Genomic DNA, 23,838 nt, shown 5'->3' on the forward strand with positions numbered 1-23,838 from the left:
GTTAAAGAAAAAAACAACTTGTGCCGCAGAGATTCAGTGCAAATAAAAAGAAAACTTGGCCAATCATTGTCAGTTCTTGAAAGGAAAAAAAAGAATAAGATCTGAAACACAAGTATTTGTCACAAGGACCCGTATAGATGCAAGTTTGTTTCGAAATTGCTGGGAATAAAGAAGCTTTTCAGAAGGGCAGCTACATCCGTGTTTCTGTTATTACACTCTACCTCCAAAAGAGTTTTCTTGGAAAGGCCTAAAATGATTTGGGTAGCTGTCTCTCTCTCTCAGCAATATCCCAAAACAGAAATGTCAGGAACTCAGGCACTTGATTTCCAAGAAACAATTCTAAATGATTACCTTAAACCATGTGACATCTTTAAAAATAAGCTCCAAACAGGTCTTTTTAGTGACTCCCCCCTTAAAGTATCAGTTCAGAAATGTCTTCTGTTTTTTCAAATGAGTCTGACCGCTGTCTACATTTCTTAAATAAAATCCTAAAAAATAGTTCATCATGGAACATTTTTGTAACATCAAATGGTTGGAGAAATGATTGGGATGGTGCAAAGTTGCCGTATCTGGTACACACAAGAATCCAAAAACCCTCCCTACAACTGGATCCGAATGTAAACTGCTTCTAGTGAGAGCATGGTGTCTGATTTAGGGGTCATTGAATCCCAAATCTCAATGGAGGTCTCTGTGGTTATTATGTCCGACAGACTCCTTACCAAAGTGAAAGGTCAACTTACCACAGAATATGTGTGTGAATGGACTGCCATTAATCCCCAGATGACATTATAGACCTGCAGGCATGACCTGTTCAAAAGGGATGGGTTTCATCAGGGGATCAATTTGTCGGTGGTGAGATTTGCTGGTGATATTTGAGAGACTTTAAACGAGAGTGGAGTGGGGGTAGGACCCTCAGCAGTAGGGAGGAAAGAGAGAAGGATGAGAATGGTTTGGAATTTAAAGGAGGCAAGTTATTTAGATAACACAGACTAGAGCAAGGCAGAGAAACAAGGTAACACCGAAGAATTAAACTGCATTTATTTCAGTACAAGGTAAGGTAGATGAACTCACTGCATGGATTGGAACATGGGACTGGGTCATTATAGTTATTACAGAAACATAGCTGAGGCAGGGACAGGTTTGGCAGCTCAATGTTCTGGGGTTTAGATACTATCGGAAGGTTAGAAAGGGAGGCAAGAAAAGAGGCAAGGTGGCATTTTCACTCAGAGAAAATATTATGGCTGTACTTAGAGAAGACACAGGGAGGTCGTTCAGTGAACCAAATGGGTAGAACTCAGAAATAAGAAAGAGTGATCACCTTAATGGGATTGTACTTGCGGCTCCTCGATAATCAGATGGAGACCGAGAAGGAAATATGTAGAGACAGCTCAGACTTATGTAAGAAAAGTGGAGGTAGGGGACTTGTAATGGTAGGGTCTTGAACTTTCCAGGTTTATACAGTGACTGCCGTAATGTTAAGGACTTCGATGGGTGCGAATTTGTTAATTAGAAAACTTTCTTGCATCAATTGGAGAAGGAGCAAAACTTAACTTTTTTTACTGATTCATTTTGTGGGATGTGGGTATCACTGGTTGGGTCAGCGTTCATTGCCCCGTCCCTAGTTGCCCCCTTGAGAAGGTGGGGGTGAGCTGCCTTCTTGAACCGCTGCAGTCCCTGTGCTGTGGGTTGACCCACAATGTCCTTAGGGAGGGAATTCCAGGATCTTGACCCAGCGACAGTGAAAGATATAATTTCCAAGTCAGGATAATGAGTGGTTTGGAAGAGAACTTGTATGTGGTGGTGTTCCCACATATCTGCTGCTGTTGTCCTTCTAGATGGAAGTGGTTGTAGATTTGGAAGGCGCTGTCTAAGGATCTTTGGTGAATTTCTGCAGTACATCTTGTAGATAGTACACACTGCTGCTCCTGAGAGTCGGTGGTGGAGGGAGTGGATGTTTATGGATGTGGTGCCAATCAAGTGGGCTGCTTTGTCCTGGATGGTGTCAAGCTTCTTGCGTGTTGTTGGAGCTGCCCCCATCCAGGCAAGTAGTGAGTATTCCATCATAGTCCTGACTTGTGCCTTGTAGATGGTGGGTAGACTTTGGGGTGTCAGGAGGTGAGTTATTCACCGCAGTATTCCCAGCCTCTGACCTGCTCTTGCAGCCACTGTGTTTATATGGTGGGTCTAGTTGAGGTTCTGGTCAATGACAACCCCCAGGATGGTGATAGTGGGGGATTCATTGATGGTAACATCATTGAATGTCAAGGGGTGGTGGTTAGATTGTCTCTTACTGGTGATGGTCGCAGCCTGGCATTTGCATGGCATGAATGTTATTTGCCACTTGCCAGACCAAGCCTGGATACTGTCCAGATCTTGCAACATTTGACCATGGACTGCTGCAGTATCTGAGGAATTAAGAGGGAAGGTTAAGGAGAATCCAAAGGTTATACAAGTACTTTAAGAGCAAAAGGGTATCAGGGAGAGAATAGGACCCCTTAAAGATCAACGAGGTTGTCTATATGTGAGATGGAAGAAATACTAAATGAATATTTCACATCAGTATTTACTGTGGAGAAAGACATGGCAGCTAGGAAAATTGGGGAAATAAATATTGATGTCTTGAAAATAGTCCACATTATGGAAACAGTTGAAAGTTTTAAAGTGCAGAAAGATGGGACCTGATCAAGTGTATCCCAGGATGTTGTGGGAAGTTAGGGTGGCTCAACACTTCAACTCCCCCTCCCACTCCACCAAGGACATGCAGGTCCTTGGACTCCTCCATCGCCAGACCATGGCAACACAACGGTTGGAGGAAGAGCGCCTCATCTTCCGCCTAGGAACCCTCCAACCACAAGGGATGAACTCAGATTTCTCCAGTTTCCTCATTTCCCCTCCCCCCACCTTGTCTCAGTCAAATCCCTCGAACTCAGCACCACCTTCCTAACCTGCAATCTTCTTCCTGACCTCTCCGCCCCCACCCCCACTCCGGCCTATCACCCTCACCTTGACCTCCTTCCACCTATCGCATTTCCAACGCCCCTCTCCCAAGTTCCTCCTCCCTACCTTTTATCTTAGCCTGCTGGACACACTTTCCTCATTCCTGAAGAAGGGCTTATGCCCGAAATGTCGATTCTCCTGTTCCTTGGATGCTGCCTGACCTGCTGCGCTTTTCCAGCAACACATTTTCAGCTCTGATCTCCAGCATCTGCAGTCCTCACTTTCTCCTGGAAGAAATTGTTATGCCCTAGCAGAGATATTTGTATCATCGACAGCCACGGGTGAGATGCTAGAAGACTGGAGAGTGGCGAATATTGTGCCTTTATTTAAGAAAAGCTGCAAGAAGCAGCCAGGGAACTATAGACCAGTGAGTCTGACATCGGTGATGGGAAAGTTGTTGGAGGGAAGTCTGAGTAACAAGATTTACATGCATTTGGAGAGGCTAGGTCTGATTAGGAATAGTCAGCATGGCTTTGTGCGTGGGAAACCTTGTCTCACAAACTTGATTTGAGTTTTTTCGAGGACGCAAGTAAGAAAATAAATGAGGGCAGAGCAGTAGACATTGTCTACATGGCATTTAGATAGGCCTTTGGCATGTTTCTGCACAGCAGACTGCTTAGTAAGGTTATATTCAGGGAGAGTTAGCCAATTAGATACAAAATTGGTTTGATGGTTGTTTTTCAGACTGGGATTGTGACTAGTGGTGTTCCACAGGGATTAGTGCTGGATCTACTGTTGTTTGTCAGTTATATAAATGATTTGGATGAGACTATAGGAGTTATGATTAGTAAGTTTGCGGATGATACCAAAATTGGTAGTATATGTACAGTGAAAGTTATCTAAGATTGCAATGGGATCTTGAATAGTTGGGCCAATAGCCTGAAGTTTGGCAGGTGGGAGTTTAATTTAGATAAATGCAAAGTGTTGCATTCTGGTAAAGTGGGCACAGGCAGGTTTATACAGTTAATAGTCGGGCCCTGGGGGAGAGTTGCTGAACAGAGAGACCTAGTGGTGCAAGTACATAACTCTTTGAAATTATGTCACAAGTAGACAAGATGCTGAAGAAGGCATTTAGCATGCTTGCTTTCATTACTCATACCATTGAGAGTATAGGAGTTAGGACATCATGTTGCAGCTGTACAGGACGTCGGTGAAGCCACTTTCGCAGTGTTGTGTGCATTGCTGGTCTATGTCCTATAAGAAGGATCTTATTAAATTGGAGACGATGCAGAAAAGATTTACCAGGATGTTGCCAGGACTGGAGGGTTTGAGTTATAAGGAGAGGCTGGACAGGCTGGGGCTATTTCCACTGGAACTTCAGAGGTTGAGCTTTATGAACTCACGAGGGGCGTAGATAAGGTGAACAGTAAAGTTCTTTTCCCGAGTGTAGGGAAGTTCAAAACTAGAGGAGGTTATTTTATGGTGAGAAGAGAAAGATTTTAAAAGGGAAAGGGAAACTTTTTCATGTAGAAGGTTGTTCGTACGTGGAATGAACTGCCAGAGGAAGTGGTAGATGCAGATAATTACAATATCTAAAAGACATTTGGACAGGTACATTGATAGGAAAGATTTTGAGGGATATAGGCCAAACGCTGGCTAATGGGACTAGTTTATGATTTGGAGGTGCCGGTGTTGGACTGGGGTGTACAAAGTTAAAAGTCTCACAACACCAGGTTATAGTCCAACAGGTTTAATTGGAAGCACACTAGCTTTCGGAGCGACACTCCGAAATCACCTGATGAAGGAGCGTTGCTCTGAAAGCTAGTGTGCTTCCAATTAAACCTGTTGGACTATAACCTGGTGTTGTGTGATTTTTAACTTGGGACTAGTTTAGTTTTGGATACCTGGTCAGCATGGAGGAGTCGGACTGGTCTGTTTCTGTGCTGCATGACTGTATGAGGACTTTCTTACACTGTGGAAATGTCAGGGGCCTAAACAGTCCACACACCCTGCCAAAGGCAGGACAGATGGGATGAACAGGCAACTGGATGGAATGCTCAGACTTTTGGTCATTCCTTCTACTGGGGCTGTCAGACACACAGAATGCGGTCAGCTCCTTTGCGGCCACTTCTCCAGTCTGTGGTGGGGGATCTCGGATAAGGGATCTCCAAGGTGTTTCATCTCTTCACGGAGGACTGAGGACATCCTTGAAACATTGTTTCTGCCCTCCTGCTGACAGTTTGCTGTGACGAAGCTCAGTAATCGTAATGGGAGCCTTGAGCGAGTCCTGTCCAATACAACTGATCACAACCAGTGCCTCGATCCTTGGAGATGTTGGTTGTGCTGGGGGGGGGGAGGGGGGTGATATTGGATTGTCTGGGCAACCAGTGGATTTGCAGAGGCATCGTTGGCGAGGTATGTGCCCTGACGCACAATGCCGAACACTGTCCATGTCTCCCTTCAGCGAGGACAGAGCTCACCATCACGTCCAGTGTATCAGCACAACCTTTGGCCATCTCAGGAAGAGGCGGTTTGATGTGTAAGTGTAAAATACCTTTGTAAGTCTTTAGAAATCCAAATGGAGAGAACATCTGCCAGCGCCAAGTTCTGTCAAAGCTGCACCTGGAAGCTCCAGACTGAATCCTCCTCTGAGGAAGAATTTATATTCCAACAGCAAACCAATGAAAACTACCTGTATGGATTTTAACAAGGAAATGGCATTCCACATGAATGAGAGTTCCAACAGACCGAAGAGAAAGAACAAATAACTTATAGAACATAGAATAGAACAGTACAGAACAGGCCCTTCAGCCCACGATGTTGTGCCGACCACTGATCCTCATGTATACACCCTCAAATTTCTGTGACCATGTGCATGTCCAGGAGTCTCTTAAATGTCCCCAATGACCTTGCTTCCACAACTGCTGCTGACAACGCATTCCATGCTCTCTCAACTCTCTGTGTAAAGAACCCGCCTCTGACATCCCCTCTATACTTTCCGCCAAACAGCTTAAAACTATGACCCCTCATGTTAACAATCTCTGCCCTGGGAAAAAGTCTCTGGCTATCAACTCTATCTATGCCTCTCATTATCTTGTGCACCTCAATTAGGTCCCCTCTCTTCCTTCTTTTCTCCAATGAAAAAAGTCTGAACTCAGTCAATCTTATTTATTAGTTGATGATGAGGGTTGGTCCACTTTTGGTTTGCGTTAATGTTGTAGCAGTAGGATCTACAGGAGACTGATCAGTTTCAATTCAATAACAACAGCAGATTAGTTGTGTGATTTAATATTGGTGTTGACCCCAATCATTGTAATGAAATCAGAGTGGCACACTTACTTTTGAAGCCACACTTACTGGTCTATTCATAGTCACACATAAGGTCATTCTGTAAGTTTGCAGCAAACGATTGGGGCGTCAATTCTATTTTCCCCTGCCTATCCCATCACCCAAAATACAACTCAACCTTGAATTCATTCAGTGACTGAGTCTTCATCGCTCTCTGGGGAATTGAATTCCACAGATTCCCAGAAAAGAATCCCTACACAGCTGTAAATGTGAGACCCTAATGTTGAAACTGTCTCATGGTCTACACATCCACTACATCCCCCTTACCCCCCCCCAGAAAAAAAAGGATAGTCTTCACATCTAACTTGTGAAACAAAACTCCCTCTGAGCAGCAGGTAATATAGCCACTCCAAAGGTCTGCACATAACGGTGTCCTTTACAACACCAACCTCTGGCTCTAGAATTAAGTGAGGGTAAAGCCATTGATGTGGTGTGTATGGATTTCAGTTAGGTATTTGATAAGGTTCCCCAAGGTAGGCTGTTGCACAAAATACAGAGGCATGGGATTGAGGATGGTTTAGCGGCTTGGATCAGAAATTGGCTAGCTGAAAGAAGACAGAGGGTGATGGTTGATAGGAAATGTTCATCCTGGAGTTCAGTTACTGGTGGTGAACCGCAAGGATCTGTTTTGGGTCCACTGCTCTTTGTCATTTTTATAAATGACCTGGATGAGGGCACAGGAGAATGTGTTCATAAATTGCAGATGACACGAAGGTCGGTGGAGTTGTGGATTGTGCTGAAGGACATTGTAGGTTACAGAGGGACATAGATAACCTGCAGAGCAGGGCTGAGGGGTGGCAAATGGAGTTTAATGCGGACAAGTGTGAGGTGATTCACTTCGGAAGGAGCAACAGGAATGCAGAATACTGGGCAAATGGAAAGATTCTTGGTGTTGTAGGTGAACAGAGAGATCCTGGTGTCCATGTTCATGGATCCCTGAAAGTTGCCAACCAGGTTGATAGGGTTGTGTTAGTTTTTATTAGTAGAGGGATCGAGTTTCGGAACCATGAGGCCATGCTGCAGCTGTACAAAACTCTGGTGCGGATGCACTTGGAGTATTGTGTCCAGTTCTGGTCACCGCATTGTAGGAAGGATGTGGAAGCTTTCGAAAGGGTGCAGAGGAGATTTACTGGGGTGTTGCCTGGTATGGAGGGAAGGTCTTATGAAGGAAAGCTGAGGGACTTGAGACTGTTTTTGTTGGAGAGAAGAAGGTGGAGAGGTGACTTAATAGAGACATATAAGATAATCAGAGGGTTAGATAGAGTGGACAGGGAGAACCTTTTTCCCTGGATGGTGTTGGCTGGCACAAGGGGACATAGCTTTAAATTGAGGGGTGATAGATATCGGACAGATGTCAGAGGTAGTTTCTTTACTCAGAGTAGTAAGGGTGTGGAACGCACTGCCTGCAACAGTAGTAGACTCGCCAACTTTAAGGGCATGTAAATGGTCATTGGATAGACATATGGATGAGAATGGAATAGCGTAGGATAGATGGGCTTCAGATTGGTTTCCACAGGAAACCTTGACCATTAGGATATTGGGAACTGCAGTTCCCTTGCTGGACTGGTTTGGACTTCATACATTTACTCCAATGTCTCAAGTCACCCTGAAGTTTTGAGGTCTTGGACATGCAGTTTGTACAGGAGAATTAGTGATATTAGTGGAGTGAGGTCTCTGTTTGACCTGGAAAGCTGCAAGTGCCAGCAGGTTGGCCAGCATCTACAAAAGAGATATTTTTGGTGGAAGGTTAGAGGCTATTGGATAAGATTCGCAATTTCCCTTAGCTGTTCCCCGATGCCTAGGAAATCGGTGGTGGTCACTTACCCTTGGATTCCTCTTAGAAACTGGGCTCCTGTGCAGATATTGGGCTTGCACTGCCCCTGACAAGGGTGCAGCCTTGTCAAACTGTCTTCATTGTATCTTTTGGGCCTTTCGTAACTTGACCCAGAGTAGACATTAAACTCACTGGCCTACACTGGGCGGCACAGTGGCTCATTGGTTAGCACTGCTGCATCACAGCACCAGGGTCCCAGGTTCAATTCCAGCCTCGGGCGACTGTCTGTGTGGAGTTTGCACATTCTCCCTGTGTCTGTGTGGGTTTCCTCCCACAATCCAAAGATGTGCAGGTCAGGTGAATTGGCCATGCTAAGTTGTCCATAGTGTTAGGTGCATTAGTCAGAGGAAAATGGGCCTGGGTGGGTTACTCTTTGGAGGGTGGGTGTGGACTGGTTGGGCTGAAGCGCCTGTTTCCACACTGTAGGGAATCTAAATCTAAATCACAGGTCGGTGGAACATCGAGGACTGAAGGGCCTGTACTATGTTCTAAGTTGCTGCTGCACACAGACTCAGAAGGAAACTGTTAGTGGGATTGTTGTTGTCAAGTCCTCTCTGGATCTTCTATGTTTCATAAAGATCACATCTCATTCTTCTAAACTCCTCGGAATAAAATCCCAACCTGTACAGCCTGTCCTCATAACTCCTTCATCCCAGGAATGGAACGTATCAGTTACCAACACAATTTAATGTCCTTTCTTAAATGAGATCAGAACTGCACACAATTCTTGAGATGCAGGCTAACAAGGCCCCGTTCATTGTGATAAGTCTTCCTTACCATCGAACCGGATTCGAATGCAATAAATACCCCAGTTGCCTCCCTAATCACTGGCTGCACCTATGCACAGGGTTTTCGAATTCATGTCTCAGAACACCCAGATCCCTGTGTACCAGAGATACTGCCGTCTTTGGCTGTTCCCAGTACCTGCTCTGGTTGCCTGGCTACCTTGTAGTTGTAGGAGCCCTCAGTTGCAAAATGTATGCATGCCATATATTCAACAAGCTGCTGAACAGTGACACTGATAAGCTGCACATTAGAAATACACTACATCTTATCCAGACTGGCTGTTTAGGAACCCAGAGGGGACAGAGATACACTGATGAAACACGGCATTGGGAGGGATCACAGGTGGGAAAAGGTGAAAGTGGAAACATTTAGATCAGAAGATAAAGGAATAGAAATTAGGCCACTCGGCCCGTCACATTTGCCCCTCCATTAGATCATGGCTGATATGTTTTTCAACCCTATTTTCCTGCTTTCTCCCTGTAACCTTTGATCCCCATGGCAATAAAGAACTTTTCTATCTCGGTTTTAAATATACTCGATGACCTGGTCTCCACAGGCGGTAAATTTCATAGATTCACCACTCTCTGATTTAAGAAGTTTCTGCTGATCTTGATTCTAAAGGGTTTTCTTCCCTTTACTCTCTTTGCTCCCTTTACTCCCTTTGGTCCTCGTCTCTCTAACCATTGGAAACATCCTCCCAATGTTCACATTGTCCAGTATTCTGTAAGTTTCAATCAGATTCCCCTCTCATCCTTCTAAACTCGGAGTACAGTCCCAGAGTCCTCAAACTTCAAAAGTCCTCTATTTAAAGAGAGCTGGCTCTAATAGAAAGAGGCAAAAGGGTAAAGTAACCAACAGTCAGGGATCAGATATTGCTTGACCAGACTTCAGTGAAGTTGCAAAAGGAGATAAGTCAATCTCATTTGAAGATACTTGGGATTGCCAATGTGTTGTGTCTCAGATACACTACAATAACACTCCATCCCAGTGCTGGTGTAATGCCTCAATAACTGATGGATGTTTTCAAACTGACTTTGGCTGTTTGCTACTGACCCTCCTCAACCAGGCCCACAATGACAAAACTCAGCAGTGACCAACAGGAGATATTAATCTATGATTGGATGGTTCCTACCACACTTCTGGTTGTGCTACAAATTACATTATCGATTTAATATATTGACGTGTAGGGCTCTGTCCTTTGTCCATAGAAAGAACATGCCCTCTGTCTGTGTTTTAGCTTTGGGAGGGGGTGGAAACAGCTGGGCTGTGTTGCATTTTCTACAGCGATAACTTGACCAGCAGGCACTTGTCAACCAATCAGCACCTTCGCTTGAAGCAAGTGTAAATTGTTGCTCCCTTCGAAACTTGGTATTCTTGTAATTTTTGCCTGATGAGTTCAAGATGGAAACTTTCAAGCATTCCTTCAGGGCCGTATCACTACACACAGGGGTTGGAGACAGGGCTATGTAACAGAGATCCTGGAAGAGGGGCTAGCTGCTTGGACCATTTGAATAAACGGGTGCAAGGTGCAAAGTGTGAGATCCAGATTAACACACAAGGAGAACAGGACAATTGGTTTAAAATAAACCCTGCATTTTCAAAGTACTGACAATATTTTTCCCCAGAGTTCAGATTTTCCTTTAAATATTTTTTATTGTCAGAAATTTTATAATTGATATACACAGTATCAAAATATTTAAATACCAACCACTCCATGAACTAAAGATTCCTAAAGGTCGATTAAAAATCAACATTCATTTGAGTTTATCTTTCTTTCTTTAAAAAAAGCATTGGCGTTATGCTCTTGTCACAAGCTGATTTTTGTATTAAATATTTTCAAGAAAATCTAATCTGCTTTAACATTTCAAAACAGAATGTTTTCCAAGGAGTGCTATAATGAGGAGAGATAGTGTCTCAACTTATAAACCAAACAATATTTTGAGAGGTCTGAAAGTCGCCAGAGGCCAAAAATGTACTCCATCTTTTATGGATTATGTTTATACTCCATAAGATTACAAAGGTCCAATTTAGATATCTGAAACATCTCTCAGAGTGGGAGAGGCGGCAAATTAAATCAAATGTATTTCTTTTCAGATCTCGCTCGTAAGCAGCTCTGGAAATGTATCTCTACCTCTGTCAGAATGTTCATCTCATCAAAGCTGATTCACAAATATCACAGCAGAATGTTTTTCTGATGAATGCTCACAACATCAAGCAGACCCTAAGACACTGACATAATACCTTTTGCGAGCAGAAGGCTTCCTGAGTAACATCACAATCGATGGAATACTTTGGAAGTGTTAACTGTTGGAATCGCAATAGTTAATTTATGCACAGCATATCAATGGGATAATGATGGTTTGATGATTTGTTTTTATGATGCTGACGGAGGAATAAACATTGGCCAGGATGTGGAGGATAACATCTGCTCACTTTCAAATTGTGTGGTGGGATTGTTTTTAATTCCCGCCTAAGGACAGGCACGCTCTGGTATAATGTCTCATTTGAAAGACTGCACCTTCGGCAGGGCTGCACTCCTTCGGTATGAAGCTGCAGTGCCTGCTTTGATCTTTATGCTAAGCTTCTGGAGTAGGACAAACACACAACTTTCTGACTCTGAGGCAAAAGTGCCACCTACTGAGCTCCTGTTGATACCACTTGAACAATTTTCAGGGCTCCAGTCCCTGCCAGTGGTCTAGATGCCAAGCAATGTCAAAATCATACGATTAAAAAGAAACATCAAAGGGATGTTTCATGGATTTAAACCTCAGGAAGGTTCCTATTAGCAATTTTCATAAAGGGCCAGCTAAGGTAATGGCTTCAAAGGCAGAAGGAAAACCACAGGCAGAGTTAGATTCAACTGATAAAGTGTCTTTCTGAAGCCAAGACTCCTTACGGGTAAAATGCAAATAAACCAAAGTCTAACAAAGCCTCAGAAAAATCGCAGCTCATTAACACATCCAACCCTGTGGTTGATCATATTCAGTGACTGTAACACCAGATTGGACTGGTTTAGAAACTTCATCAGCACTCACCAACAGGTTTTAAACGGCTGACTACCAAATGAGAACAGCAAGGTGAAACATTGCTGAAAAGGTTCTACCATCCAGGACCAGCCGCTTTATATGGTATTTCTGCATCTTTCTCTAATGAATTAAAAACATCTTACAACATCTGATGTCACTGGCAGTCAGGCTTCATTACAGTGAACAAGTAACTCAGCATTTGAACCCAGAGATCCCTCTGATTAAGAACATTGTAAACAGACAGGGACTGCCGATGTTTACACACGGATCACAATCCTGAAATGGGAATTCTGCAATATATCCTATTTTTCCAATTATACAAACTTACACCTCTTTAAAGTATCTACACTATTTTCAGAATGCCTGAGTTTACCAGCTGGAAAGATCAAAGTGTCTACTAAACCCTGCCCGCTCTGAATATCACTTTCGATTCTTTCCCTGTACGGTAAAATCTAAATAGGAGGAGTGAATGAACTCCCAGAGCTGCCTGGCATTGTTGGTGTTCCCCAGGATCTCTGCTAGTCGCTCCTGAGAGAGTGTCACTAGTTCGGCAATGCTCTTCACCTGGTTCATCAGGGCCCGGCTGTTTTTGGTATTGACTCCAGGCATTTTCAGCAGGAAGTCCTGTGGGCCGGGGTTGTACCTGTCCGACTCAGAGACCATTCCGGAATCACCGCTCACCGCCACGGCAGCGGCTGCATCCGGCTGTGGCCGGTTCTGCTTCAGCTCCTCGAACAATTCGGCGGCAACGTGGGGGGAGGCACACCATAAAAGCCGCAGCCGGGGGAAGTGAAGAGTCAGTAAAGTGAGCTTGGATGCAAGGTCATTGATGGAAAGGTCCTGGTGTGCGAACCCTCTGAAGTTCAGCGAGAAAGGCTTGTTGGGGTCAAACTCGATCAAAAGCACGGGCCTTTTGTAGTACCGGGACATGGTGACGCACTGGGTGTACAGTCGGCCTTTGTTCAAAGAGCCGATCAGGTCGCTCACACTCTTACGTTCCACACAGATATCGGGGGTCAGAATATAGTCACCAACCTCCAGGGTGACTGGCTCGATGTCAATGCCACGCCGATGTATCAGGGAAGGCAGCTCACTGCGGAACTCCCGTACGTCCACTATAATTTGCTGCTGCTCGTGTTTCTGAGTCTGACCACCTGCATAAAGTCAAACCAAGCGAGAGAATTCATCGTCAACTAATTATCACCATCTAACTACTGACATTTACTTCTACACACTTCCTTTAAACTTTGGTTTTTTTTAAGAAACAATTTTGCCCCCCTTTCCTTGAAGGGGCAGCCTCACTGGAAGGACATTGCAGCATTCCCTGGGTTTCTCGTTGGTGTTTGACAGTGGCAGTAATAGACAGGATCCCACTGCTGCTTCTGATGCACATATCTGTATGACAGACAGGCTAGGCTTGTGTCTGCCAAAATTTAGACAAGTCAGATGAGCGAATTGAAACTTTTAGGATCTTGAGGGGTGTTGACTGGGTGTGTGTACAGAATCAGAGTGACAGTCATACAGCATGGATACAGACCCTTCGGTCCAACTCGTCCATGCCAACCAGATATCCTAAATTAATCTTGCCCTATTTGCCAGCACTTGGCCCATATCCCTTCCTCTACATACACCCATTCAGATGGTCGTTTTAATGTTGTCATTGTATAGCGTGTGGAAGGATGATTCCTCTTGTGGGAGAGATTCTACAATGTGGAGTCACTGTTTTAAAATGGAGGGGTAAAGGTAGATTGAAGTTAACTCAAAGTTAATTTTTGGAACTGCCTTTCCGAAATGGCAGTGGAAGCAGAATTTTTGAGTGTTTCGTAAAGCCAGAGGTCAACAGGTTCATGGGGGTTGATGGGGGGGGGGGGAATGTGCAGTAATCAGATGATTGTATTAAGCAGTAGAATATGTTGGAGGGGCTGAATGGCCTATACCTGTTTCTAATTGTATGTCCGTGTGGCACAGTTCTCCAGCCTTCTCTCACTGATTTTACAGAAGCTCTGTAGCGTTAAGATTGGGATTTTGTCATTTGAGAAAAAGCTGCCCCCTTGACAAGAGGAAGACAACATACTGGGGTAATAGTGTTGAACTCGAGTACAGGGGAACCATCCCATATAAACCACCGTTCGATACAGCTTACAAAGTGTCATCATGAGGGACAGACCTTTGCTGTGGCTCACAACAGTGGGGCTGGCAGCACTCACTTGTCTGAAACAGTCCTCAACATCTGCAATCTCTACAACTGCAGAACAACATGAATCTAGAATGCACTGTGATCTGATGCTTTGCTGAGGATTGTACGATCGAGGTCTCCCCCCAATGTGATCGATAAGAACTGAACAAGCCAACAGCAGCTTCCACCACCAGATCGCACTGTTTAATGTAGGTTGAAAAATGTAAATTCTATTGCATGCTAAGCTTATTATTGCTAAACACTTTGGATGAAATTCGTTTTTCAATGCTAATTCAATCATAGCCTTGTACAGTACACAAGGTGGCCATGGTGTCTGTACCAGCTCCTGAAAAGTTGATGAGGGTTGAGCTGTGGATGTGGTGTATATGGACTTCAGCAAGGCATTTGATAAGGTTCCCCATGGTAGGCTCATTCAGAAGGTCAGGAGGAATGGGATACAGGGGAACATAGCTGTCTGGATACAGAATTGGCTGGCCAGCAGAAGACAGCGAGTGGTAGTAGAAGGAAAACATTCTGCCTGGAAGTCTGTGGTGAGTGGTGTTCTACAGGACTCTGTCCTTGGGCCTCTATTGTTTGTAATTTTTATTAATGACTTGGATGAGGGGATTGAAGGATGGTCAGCAAGTTTGCAGATGACAGAAAGGTTGGAGGTGTCGTTGACAGTATAGAGGGCTGTTGTAGGCTGCAGCGGGACATTGACAGGATGCAGAATGGGCTGAGAGGTGGCAGATGGAGGTCAACCTGGATAAATGAGAGGTGATGCATTTTGGAAGGTCAAATTTGAAAGCTGAGTACAGAATTAAGGATAGGATTCTTGGTAGTGTGGAGGAACAGAGGGATCTTGCTGTGCAGGTACATAGATCCCTTAAAATGGCCACCCAAGTGGACAGGGTTGTTAAGAAAGCATATGGTGTTTTGGCTTTCATTAACAGGAGGATTGAGTTTAAGAGTCGTGAGATCTTGTTGCAGCTCTATAAAACTTTGGTTAGACCGCACTTGGAATACTGCGTCCAGTTCTGGTCACCCTATTATAGGAAAGATGTGGATGCTTTGGAGAGGGTTCAGAGGAGGTTTACCAGGATGCTGCCTGGACTGGAGGGCTTATCTTATGAGGAGAGGTTGACTGAGGCGGACTTTTTTCATTGGAGAAAAGGAGGAGAAGAGGGGACCTAATTGAGGTATACAAGATAGTGAGAGGCATAGATAGAGTCGATAGCCAGAAACTATTTCCCAGGGCAGAAATGGCTAACACGAGGGGTCATAGTTTTAAGCAGGTTGGAGGAAAGTATAGAGGGGATGTCAGAGGCGGGTTCTTTACACAGAGAGTTGTGAGAGCATGGAATACGTTGCCAGCTGCAGTTGTGGAAGCGAGGTCATTGGGACATTTAAGAGACTACTGGACATGCACATGGTCCCAGAAATTTGAGGGTGCATACATGAGGATCAATGGTCGGCACAACATCGTGGGCTGAAGGGCCTGTTCTGTGCTGTACTGTTCTATGTTCTATATACCCATCTGTCTTTTGAAACCTCGCATGGAATCCACCTCTACCACCCTCCCAGGAAGTGCATTCCAAATCCCGACAGTTATGTGCCATCTCACTCCTAGCTCTTGCTGACAATCTTGAAATGGAGACTCCGAGGTACTGACACACCAACAAGTGGAAACATAATATCCTTTAACTCTGTCCAAATTGTTCATCATTTTGAACACCTCAATAAGGTCACCGCTTAATCCTTGCTGCTCCAATGAGATTAGAGTCATAGAGGTGTACAGCATGGAAACAGACCCTTTGGTCCAACACATCCATGCCGACCAGATATCCCAACCCAATCTAGTCCCACCTGCCAACACCTGGCCTATATCCCTCTAAAGCCTTCCTATTTTTATACCCATTCAAATGCATTTTAAATGTTGCAATTGTACCAGCCTCTACCACTTCCACTGGCAGCTCATTCCATACACATTCCACCCCCTGCGCGAAAAAATTGTCCCTTAGGTGTCTTTTATGTCTTTCCCCTCTCACCCTAAACCTATGCCCTCTAGTTCTGGACTCCCCGAACCTATCCATGCCCCTCATAATTTTGTAAACCTCTATAAGGTCACCCCTCAGCCTCTGACGCTCCAGGGAAAACATCCCTAATCTATTCAGCCTCTCCCTGTAGCTCAGATTCTCCAACCGTGGCAACATCCTTATAAATCTTTTCTGAACCCTTTCAAATTTCACAACATCTTTCCGATAGGAAGGAGACCAGAATTGCACACAATATTCCAACAGTGGCCTACCCAATGTCCTGTACAGCCACAACATGACCTCCCAACTCCTGTACTCAATACTCTGACCAATAAAGGAAAGCATACCAAATGCCTTCTTCACTATGCTATCTACCTGCGACTCCACTTTCAAGGAGCTATGAATCTGCACTCCAAGGTCTCTATGTTCAGCAACACTCCCTAGGACCTTATCATTAAATGTACAAGTCCTGCTAAGATTTGCTTTCCCAAAATATAGCACCTCGCATTTATCTGAATTAAACTCCATCTGCCACTTCTCAGCCCATTGGCCCATCTGGTCCAGATCCTGGTGTAATCTGAGGTAACCTTCTCCCCTCTCCATTACTATCCTGCTAACTCTACATATCCCATGGCTAACTTACCTGGCCTACACATCCCTGGACACGATGGGCAGTTTAGCATGACTAACCTGCCTGTCTTTCGACTTTGGGAGGAAACCCATGTAGACACAGGGAGAATGTGCAAACTCCATAGATTGAGGGGGGACCTGGTGGAGGTCTGCAAAGTCATGAAGGGTATAGACAGGGTGGATAGAGATAAGTTTTCTCACAGGGTGAAGGATTCAATAACAAGAGATCATGTATTCAATGTGAGAGGTAAAAGGTTTAAGGCGGATACACGCGGAAAGTACTTTACACAGAGGGTAGTAGGTGCCTGGAACGTGCTGCCAGTAGAGGCAGGCACGGTAGATTCATTTAAGGTGTATCTGGACAGATGCATGAGTAGGTGGGGAGCAGAGGGATACAGATCCTTAGGAATTGGGCGACAGGTTTAGACAGTTGATTTGGATCAGCACAGGCTTGGAGGGCCGAACAGCCTCTTCCTGGGTTGTAAATTTTCTCTGTTCTTTGTTCCACACAGACAGTCACCAGAGGGTGGAATCAAATCCTGACGCTGTGAGACAGCAATACTACCCACTAAGCCAATGTGCCACGTATGGTGTGACTGTTAACTATCATCTTAGATTTAGTGCCTTGTTGCCTGCAAGCATTCTTGATGAAGAGCTTATGCTCGAAACGTCGACTCTCCTGCTCCTCGGCTGTGCTTTTCCAGTGCCACACTTTTCCAGTGACTCTGACCTCCAGTACCTGCAGTCCTCACTCTCTCCCTGCATGCAGGTGTGGATTACTTCACCAGCTGAGGAAATTGTGAATGCAACTCAATACTAAAACAAACTGATCCACCTCAGACCGTACAATGCAGGGATTTATCCCGGCGATACTTTCAGATTCGGATTCACAAAGATAAAGAGCTTTCAGGGTTTACACAAACCTGCTTTCCTCGTGTCTGCAATAGCAGTTGCTGGGGCAACACTTCGTACAAGGTCTGGGTTTAAATCATCTCTTCCTTCTCTCTCCTCAGGGATCACCATCATTGCCTTCTCCCTAAACGTTAGCAGGGTAGAGAACCATATTAGAGAATGCTTCCCATTCAGCTTAAGAAGTCCTCATTCCTAAAGAAAAGACATTTCACAAACATGCAGGCAGTCCATGGGTTGCAAATGGGTTCCATTCCAGAGGCCACTTGCAAATCGACTTGTACGCACGTGGGAACACAATGCAGGTCAATGGAAAGCAGCTGTTGTAAGCACCGGAAATGTTTGTATATTAGACCTTTAAAATTACAGCCTGTGTGGGATTGTGTTTATAAGGTGGATGATTGAAAATTGGGGTCCCCCTTTATTTTAATTGCATTAGTCCATTATAATGTGGGCAGATTCAGTAAATATCATTTACTGCTAAAGTTAATGGAAGGGGAATAAAACTAAAGGTATTGCAGAGAGACCTCGATATTAAATCAAAATGACAGCATTTAAGAGAAATACAAAAGGAATTTCTTGTAAAGATTTATTTAGTTGGAAACCTGCAAGTAGATGCATTGAAGGTTGCTCTGATACATACAAACCAAAACCCTTCCAGGAACACATGGAGAGGTCAGAGAGCTGACAATTTTACTAGCTGTTATTGTCATAAATGAGTTGCAGACTTTTATTAGAGAATTTGATTAGTCACATTCATCTGTAGCTGCAAGTGAGGAATGTTAATATTTTTTATTAACTGAATAAGTGGGTTCTCTGTCAACATTTTACTCTCCTTGGGTTTTGTTAACAATTGAATAGAGTGGGCTAAAATGTTCAATGAAAGTTACAAAGACATTTCCGCAATAAAAGGGCAAATTGGGTCCTCACTTTAAGTTAATTTTACAAAGCGTTTTGCTCACAGACTCGACTGAAGCTGCATTTCTACTTGTTTACCTTATCAAAAGCTCAAAAGCTGTTTTCTCTTTCCTCAGCTTGGTCAGATAACGTTGCTCCTCTGTCGAGCCTCCGTATATTAGAAAATAAACTCTGAAAGAAATTAATTCCAACATATCAGGCCTTCAGGCATCACACATACACTTAAATGATTCATCTGGAAACACGTACACAACTGATGCTTAGGTTAAGGGAAAGGCGGAAAGTTTATGTTAGGTTGGCACAATATCCCTTTGAGTCAGCTGCATTAGTCACACTGCTAGTGTTCAGATTGCCTCGTTAACTGTGGGAAATTGAAGTAATGATTCTGATGGAGATAAATTTGATCACCAAGCTGCTGCAGCAAAAAAAAACATTTTCCAATTTGTTCACATGAATGAATGAGTGGGAGAGATAAAAGGCACAGAAACGGGCCTGTTGGCCTGACAGACTATACCTGCTCCTTCTCACAAGCTCACCTCACCTCACTAACAAGTGTCAATTCCCTTCTCCCTTGATCGACTGCTCTCTTCGGTTAGGATATTGATGCGATTTGCCGTAACTATCCCACACGGTAGCAGATTTGACATTGTAACCACTCTCTGGATAAAGAAATGTTCAGCATTTCAAACAGAGGACAGCGCAGTAAGTACGGAACAACGAAAAGTGTTCCTAAACTGGACAAGATAACAGCAGGCCAAGGGCAAAGCTGTGCGCAAGTGAAAGGGGCGACAGAGCGGAGAGGGAGTGTTAAATAGTCTCAAATTAGCCTTTTGTTTTCAAAGGTAAAAACAATGACTGCAGATGCTGAAAACCAAATACTGGATTAGTGGTGCTGGAAGAGCACAGCAGTTCAGGCAGCATCCAACGAGCAGCGAAATCAACGTTTCGGGTAAAAGCCCTCTTTTATTCCTGATGAAGGGCTTTTGCCCGAAACGTTGGTTTCGCTGCTCGTTGGATGCTGCCTGAACTGCTGTGCTCTTCCAGCACCACTAATCCAGTATTTTGTTTTCAAAGCCCTACTCCCACCTTTTCTCAGCACAAGGCATGAAGCAGTGAGATGAGAATGGAGGTAGATAATCTGGATCACCTGTACCCATTAAGATGGGAGCACTCAGATGTAAGTGGGGAAACAGTTAAAGAGAAACGTTATGCAGAATCTATGGAGCTAGTTCTGTGGCACCAAGTAATTTATGTTCTTTATTAATGCATTAAGTTTTCAGAGTTTATTGAATTGATGCAGTGAGCTGCTACACAGTACTGTCCTGATTATTTATGGCCGAGGTTTAAAAACCATAAGCACAATTTAGCTATAAAATCTCCAGTCTCAGACTCGGGCTCGTTGACAGTTACAAATGAACCTGGTAGTTCCGCAGAGCAAATAATGCCAGAGTCAATGTGAAAGTTCCTCATTCACCTTAACACAGCTCCCAGGCAACTGGAATCCGACACTGGATATTCGACAGGGTAATAAATGGGCTGGAGATTCGGCAGCATTGACAATAGCAGATACAAGCTGCCCCTCATTTCTGGAATTCCTGGTGCAGGTTTAATGCAGGGATGGTGAGCTGCCCCCGACGGCTGCTTTAAGTTTTGATGAAGGTTAGCTCCACAAAAGTGGTCAGTGGTACACGTGGAAACAGAAATTGCCGGAGGACTTCAGCAGCTCTGGCAGTATCCACAGAGCAAGAAAAACAGAGTGAACATTTCGAGTCCAGTGACTTTTATGGACTCGTTAACTCTGCTTTCTCTCCACCGAAGCTGCCAGACCTGCTGAGTTTCTCCAGCAATTTCTGTTTTGATTTGTCCCAGCATCTGGAGGTTCTTTATTTTATTTCAGTACAGTGGCAGAGTGTTCGGAATGAGCCAATGTCTTGCTGGATGGGTATATGAATAGGAAGGTTTTAGAGGGATATGGGCCAAATGCTGGCAAATGGACTAGATTAGATTAGGATATTTTGGTTGGCATGGACCATTTGGACCGAAGGGTTTGTTTTTGTGCTGTACATCTCTATGGCTCTTAAGTTGTGGGAAGTATGTGCAGAAAGTAATATTATAAATAGGATGAGAAGATGAATAGAGCCATTTTCCCGAATTCCGTTAGTAATTACCATAGTGGGAGCTGCCTCCTTTCCTTCTCAGACAGTAAACTGGTGCCCAGATCCAATGGCAACCTCACTCATTTAATTGGAAACAGTGTAATTTACACAATCTTTCATCAAGAATGATGGGAGAAGTAATGTTATGTCTCTATATGAAGATTGTCACACAAGAAACCTCTTGATCATTCATTCCAATTACACTTTTTAATAAAGATGCCTGATCCTCAAGCCCACTTTCCCAACCCACGTCTCTGGGCTTCATTATGGTCTAAAAATCCAACAATTGCAGTCGGTTCTGCTACAACACGGTTCTTCAGCAACCTTGTGTTATAAGAAAATTGCACAATAGCAGCACTATTTCCACTAACGGGGCCAGAATTGCATTTGAACCAACAGACGTTTTAAAAGTGTCCCCAATTGGTCAAGTCGCATTACAGTGAATTTGCATTAATGAAACGCATGTTATAGCAGAACGACCTGTACAACCTGAGTACATCTTCAATGATGGAGCACCTACAGCTGTCTGCTGCAGAGTCAACTCTGAATATGTGTGGAACTCAGGAGGATCCTGAATCCAAGAAGTGCTATTAGAATCAGAGAGCTGAAGGCTGCTTGGCTCATTGCCCCTACCCTGGCTCTCGGAGTGAGTGTCTCATTCTCCTCCCATCTCCCAACAATCTTGCACAATAGACAATACTTTTTAAATAAACTATCTTTTGAAGGTCTGGATCAAACTTACTTCCACCGTACCTTCTTGCAGTAGTTCCCACACCCTGAGCACTTGAAAGAGTTGTTCTTGGTGTTGCTTTTACTTTTTTTTAAAAACTAAAATGACTTTAAATCCATGTCCTCTCATCTTGGATCATGTTGCCTGTTTGGTGCCTGGATTCACAACACCGGTTTAGAGAGGAACTGACGATGAGAGACAGAGAATCCAGTCATTGCTGGACCATTGATACCAGCAGGACATCAAATAGACTCTGCATCGTCAGTATGAAAAGCTAGACACAAATTAAGCAGCCAAACCCAAAAGTTAATAATGTCTAGATTATTAAAAGAGCCACGTGCAAACTAACACGGGGCAAATGAGATTAGGAAAATGAATGTGTGGCTCAAACTGTATCATTGGGATGGTCTACACTTGAACTGCCTTGGGGCTGCTGTTCCAGCAAGGTGCATAACCAGACAAGGAGACAGGGATTTAAACTAAACACTGTGGGAGGGATCAATACGTGAATAGGAAAGGTTTAGAGGGCTATGGGTCAAATGCTGGCAAATTGGAATCAATTAATTTAGGATATCTGGATGATTTGGACAGCAAAGTCTTTTCCCCATGCTGTACAGCTGACTGTACATGGTCAGCCAAAGAATACACACAAGGCAAGACAAAGGTATTAATATGAGAAATAAAAAACAGACTGTGTCAGGAACAGATAGAGGGGCCAAGCCAGGAGTATTTTCAGAAAACACACAATGGATGAATCTGAAAACGAGAAAGATCCTAAAGCTACAAAAGGCATGTGACTGTGCGAAGGTGGTTGGCAGGTCAGAAGATTGGACTTTAAAGATTGATACAGTGGAAAAAAATCAAATAGGAGAGAATTCAAGTCAGAAATATAAAAACAGATTGAAGCGTATCTATAAATATTTTCAAACGAAACAGGTTAAAGTCCTATGAAAGTGACTCTGGGGAGTTAACACATGAAAATAAGGAGCTGACAGTCTCCAATACGGAGGACAGAAGTAACTGTAAATAAGGAAAGGAAGGACAGCAGAAAATTACAATTCCTAATAAAGTGATACTGAATTAATTGCTGGAGCTGCAGGCGGAGGAGTTTCCAGGTTCGGAAGGATTTCATCCTAAGGTCTAAAAATAAAAGTCTAGTGACGCAGTTGGTTCGCTGGTCTTAATTTTCCAAAACTCCCAGGTTTCATTCGACTGGGGAAGAGAGAATATAATGTCTTTACTCAAAAAGGGAGAAAGAAAGCAGAGAACTACAGGTCTAACATCTTTTGTGGGCAAAACGTTAGAAATTATGATTAAAGATATTATTGCAGGGCACTTAGAAAAATACAAGCTTACCAGTCAGGACCACCATGATTTTCTGAAAATCATGTTCAATCAATTTATTGAAGTTCTTTGAAATAACATGCTATAGATAAAGGGGAACCAATGGATGTAGTGCACTTAGATTTCCAGAAGGTGCCTGATAAAGCCATGTCAAAAATATATCTCATGGCGTAGGGAGTAATATATTTGTGTGGATAAAAGATTAGCTCATTGACTGGAAACAGAGCAGCCGTAATAAGCCTTGGTCAGAAGGTGTAATAACTGGTGAATCATAAGGATCAACACTGGGTCCTCGACTCTTTACAATTTAAGAAAACAATGATTTGGAGAATGGGATCAAAGGCAGCAAGATTAGTTGATGACACAAAGACATTTAGGAAGGTATGGAGGGAAGAGAACAAAAGGAAGCTGTAAAGGAATACTGATAGATTTAAGTGAGTGGGAAAATATATGGCACATGGAGTACAGTGTGGAAAAATATAAAATAGGCCACTTTGTGCGTTTTGAATTCATCCTGCCAACCTAAATGGCAAGAGATGACAGAACTCTGGAGATGCAAAGAGATCTGCATGCCCTAGTGCATGAAGCGCAATGGACTCATACGCAGGTAACAGCAAGTTAACAAGGAAAGCTAATAGAACGATATAGTTTACCAAGAGGGAAACTGAATCCAAAAGGTAGGGAGGTTATATTCCAGCTATTCATGCCATTGGGAAGGAATACTACACACAGTACTAGCTTCCCTATCTAAAGGAGGATATAAATGCTTTGGAAGCAATTCATAGAAGGCTGATACTTGGAAATGCATGGGCTGTCTTGTGAGGAAAGGTTGAACAAGTGAAGCATATTGCTGGGATCTCAAACAGTACGCAGCAACTTGTTTGAAACACAAGATCTTGAAGGGTCTTCACCAGGTGGATGTGGACAGCAGGTTTCCTCTTGAGGTAATCTAGAACAGAGTCACTGTTTAAAAATAAAGGGTCACCCATGTAAGACAGAGAGGAGGAC

The 23,838-nt window shown here is 43.7% G+C and overlaps 1 protein-coding gene across 1 annotated transcript in view; it reads right to left on the reverse strand.

The window, feature by feature from the left end:
• Positions 1-10,538: 10,538 nt before the first annotated feature.
• ercc4 (excision repair cross-complementation group 4) overlaps positions 10,539-23,838 on the reverse strand; it is a 31,461-nt gene continuing 18,161 nt past the window's right edge. Inside the window, exons 9-11 of the mRNA XM_072560122.1 lie at positions 18,679-18,771; positions 17,697-17,809; positions 10,539-13,085 (exon numbers count right to left, since the gene is read on the reverse strand). Of these exons, the coding sequence (XP_072416223.1) occupies positions 12,352-13,085; positions 17,697-17,809; positions 18,679-18,771 (940 nt within the window). The 3' untranslated portion in view covers positions 10,539-12,351. The remainder of the gene's footprint in view (positions 13,086-17,696; positions 17,810-18,678; positions 18,772-23,838) is intronic.

The sequence above is a fragment of the Chiloscyllium punctatum genome, chromosome 40, assembly GCF_047496795.1.
Source record: "Chiloscyllium punctatum isolate Juve2018m chromosome 40, sChiPun1.3, whole genome shotgun sequence".
NCBI classification, from domain to species: domain Eukaryota; kingdom Metazoa; phylum Chordata; class Chondrichthyes; order Orectolobiformes; family Hemiscylliidae; genus Chiloscyllium; species Chiloscyllium punctatum.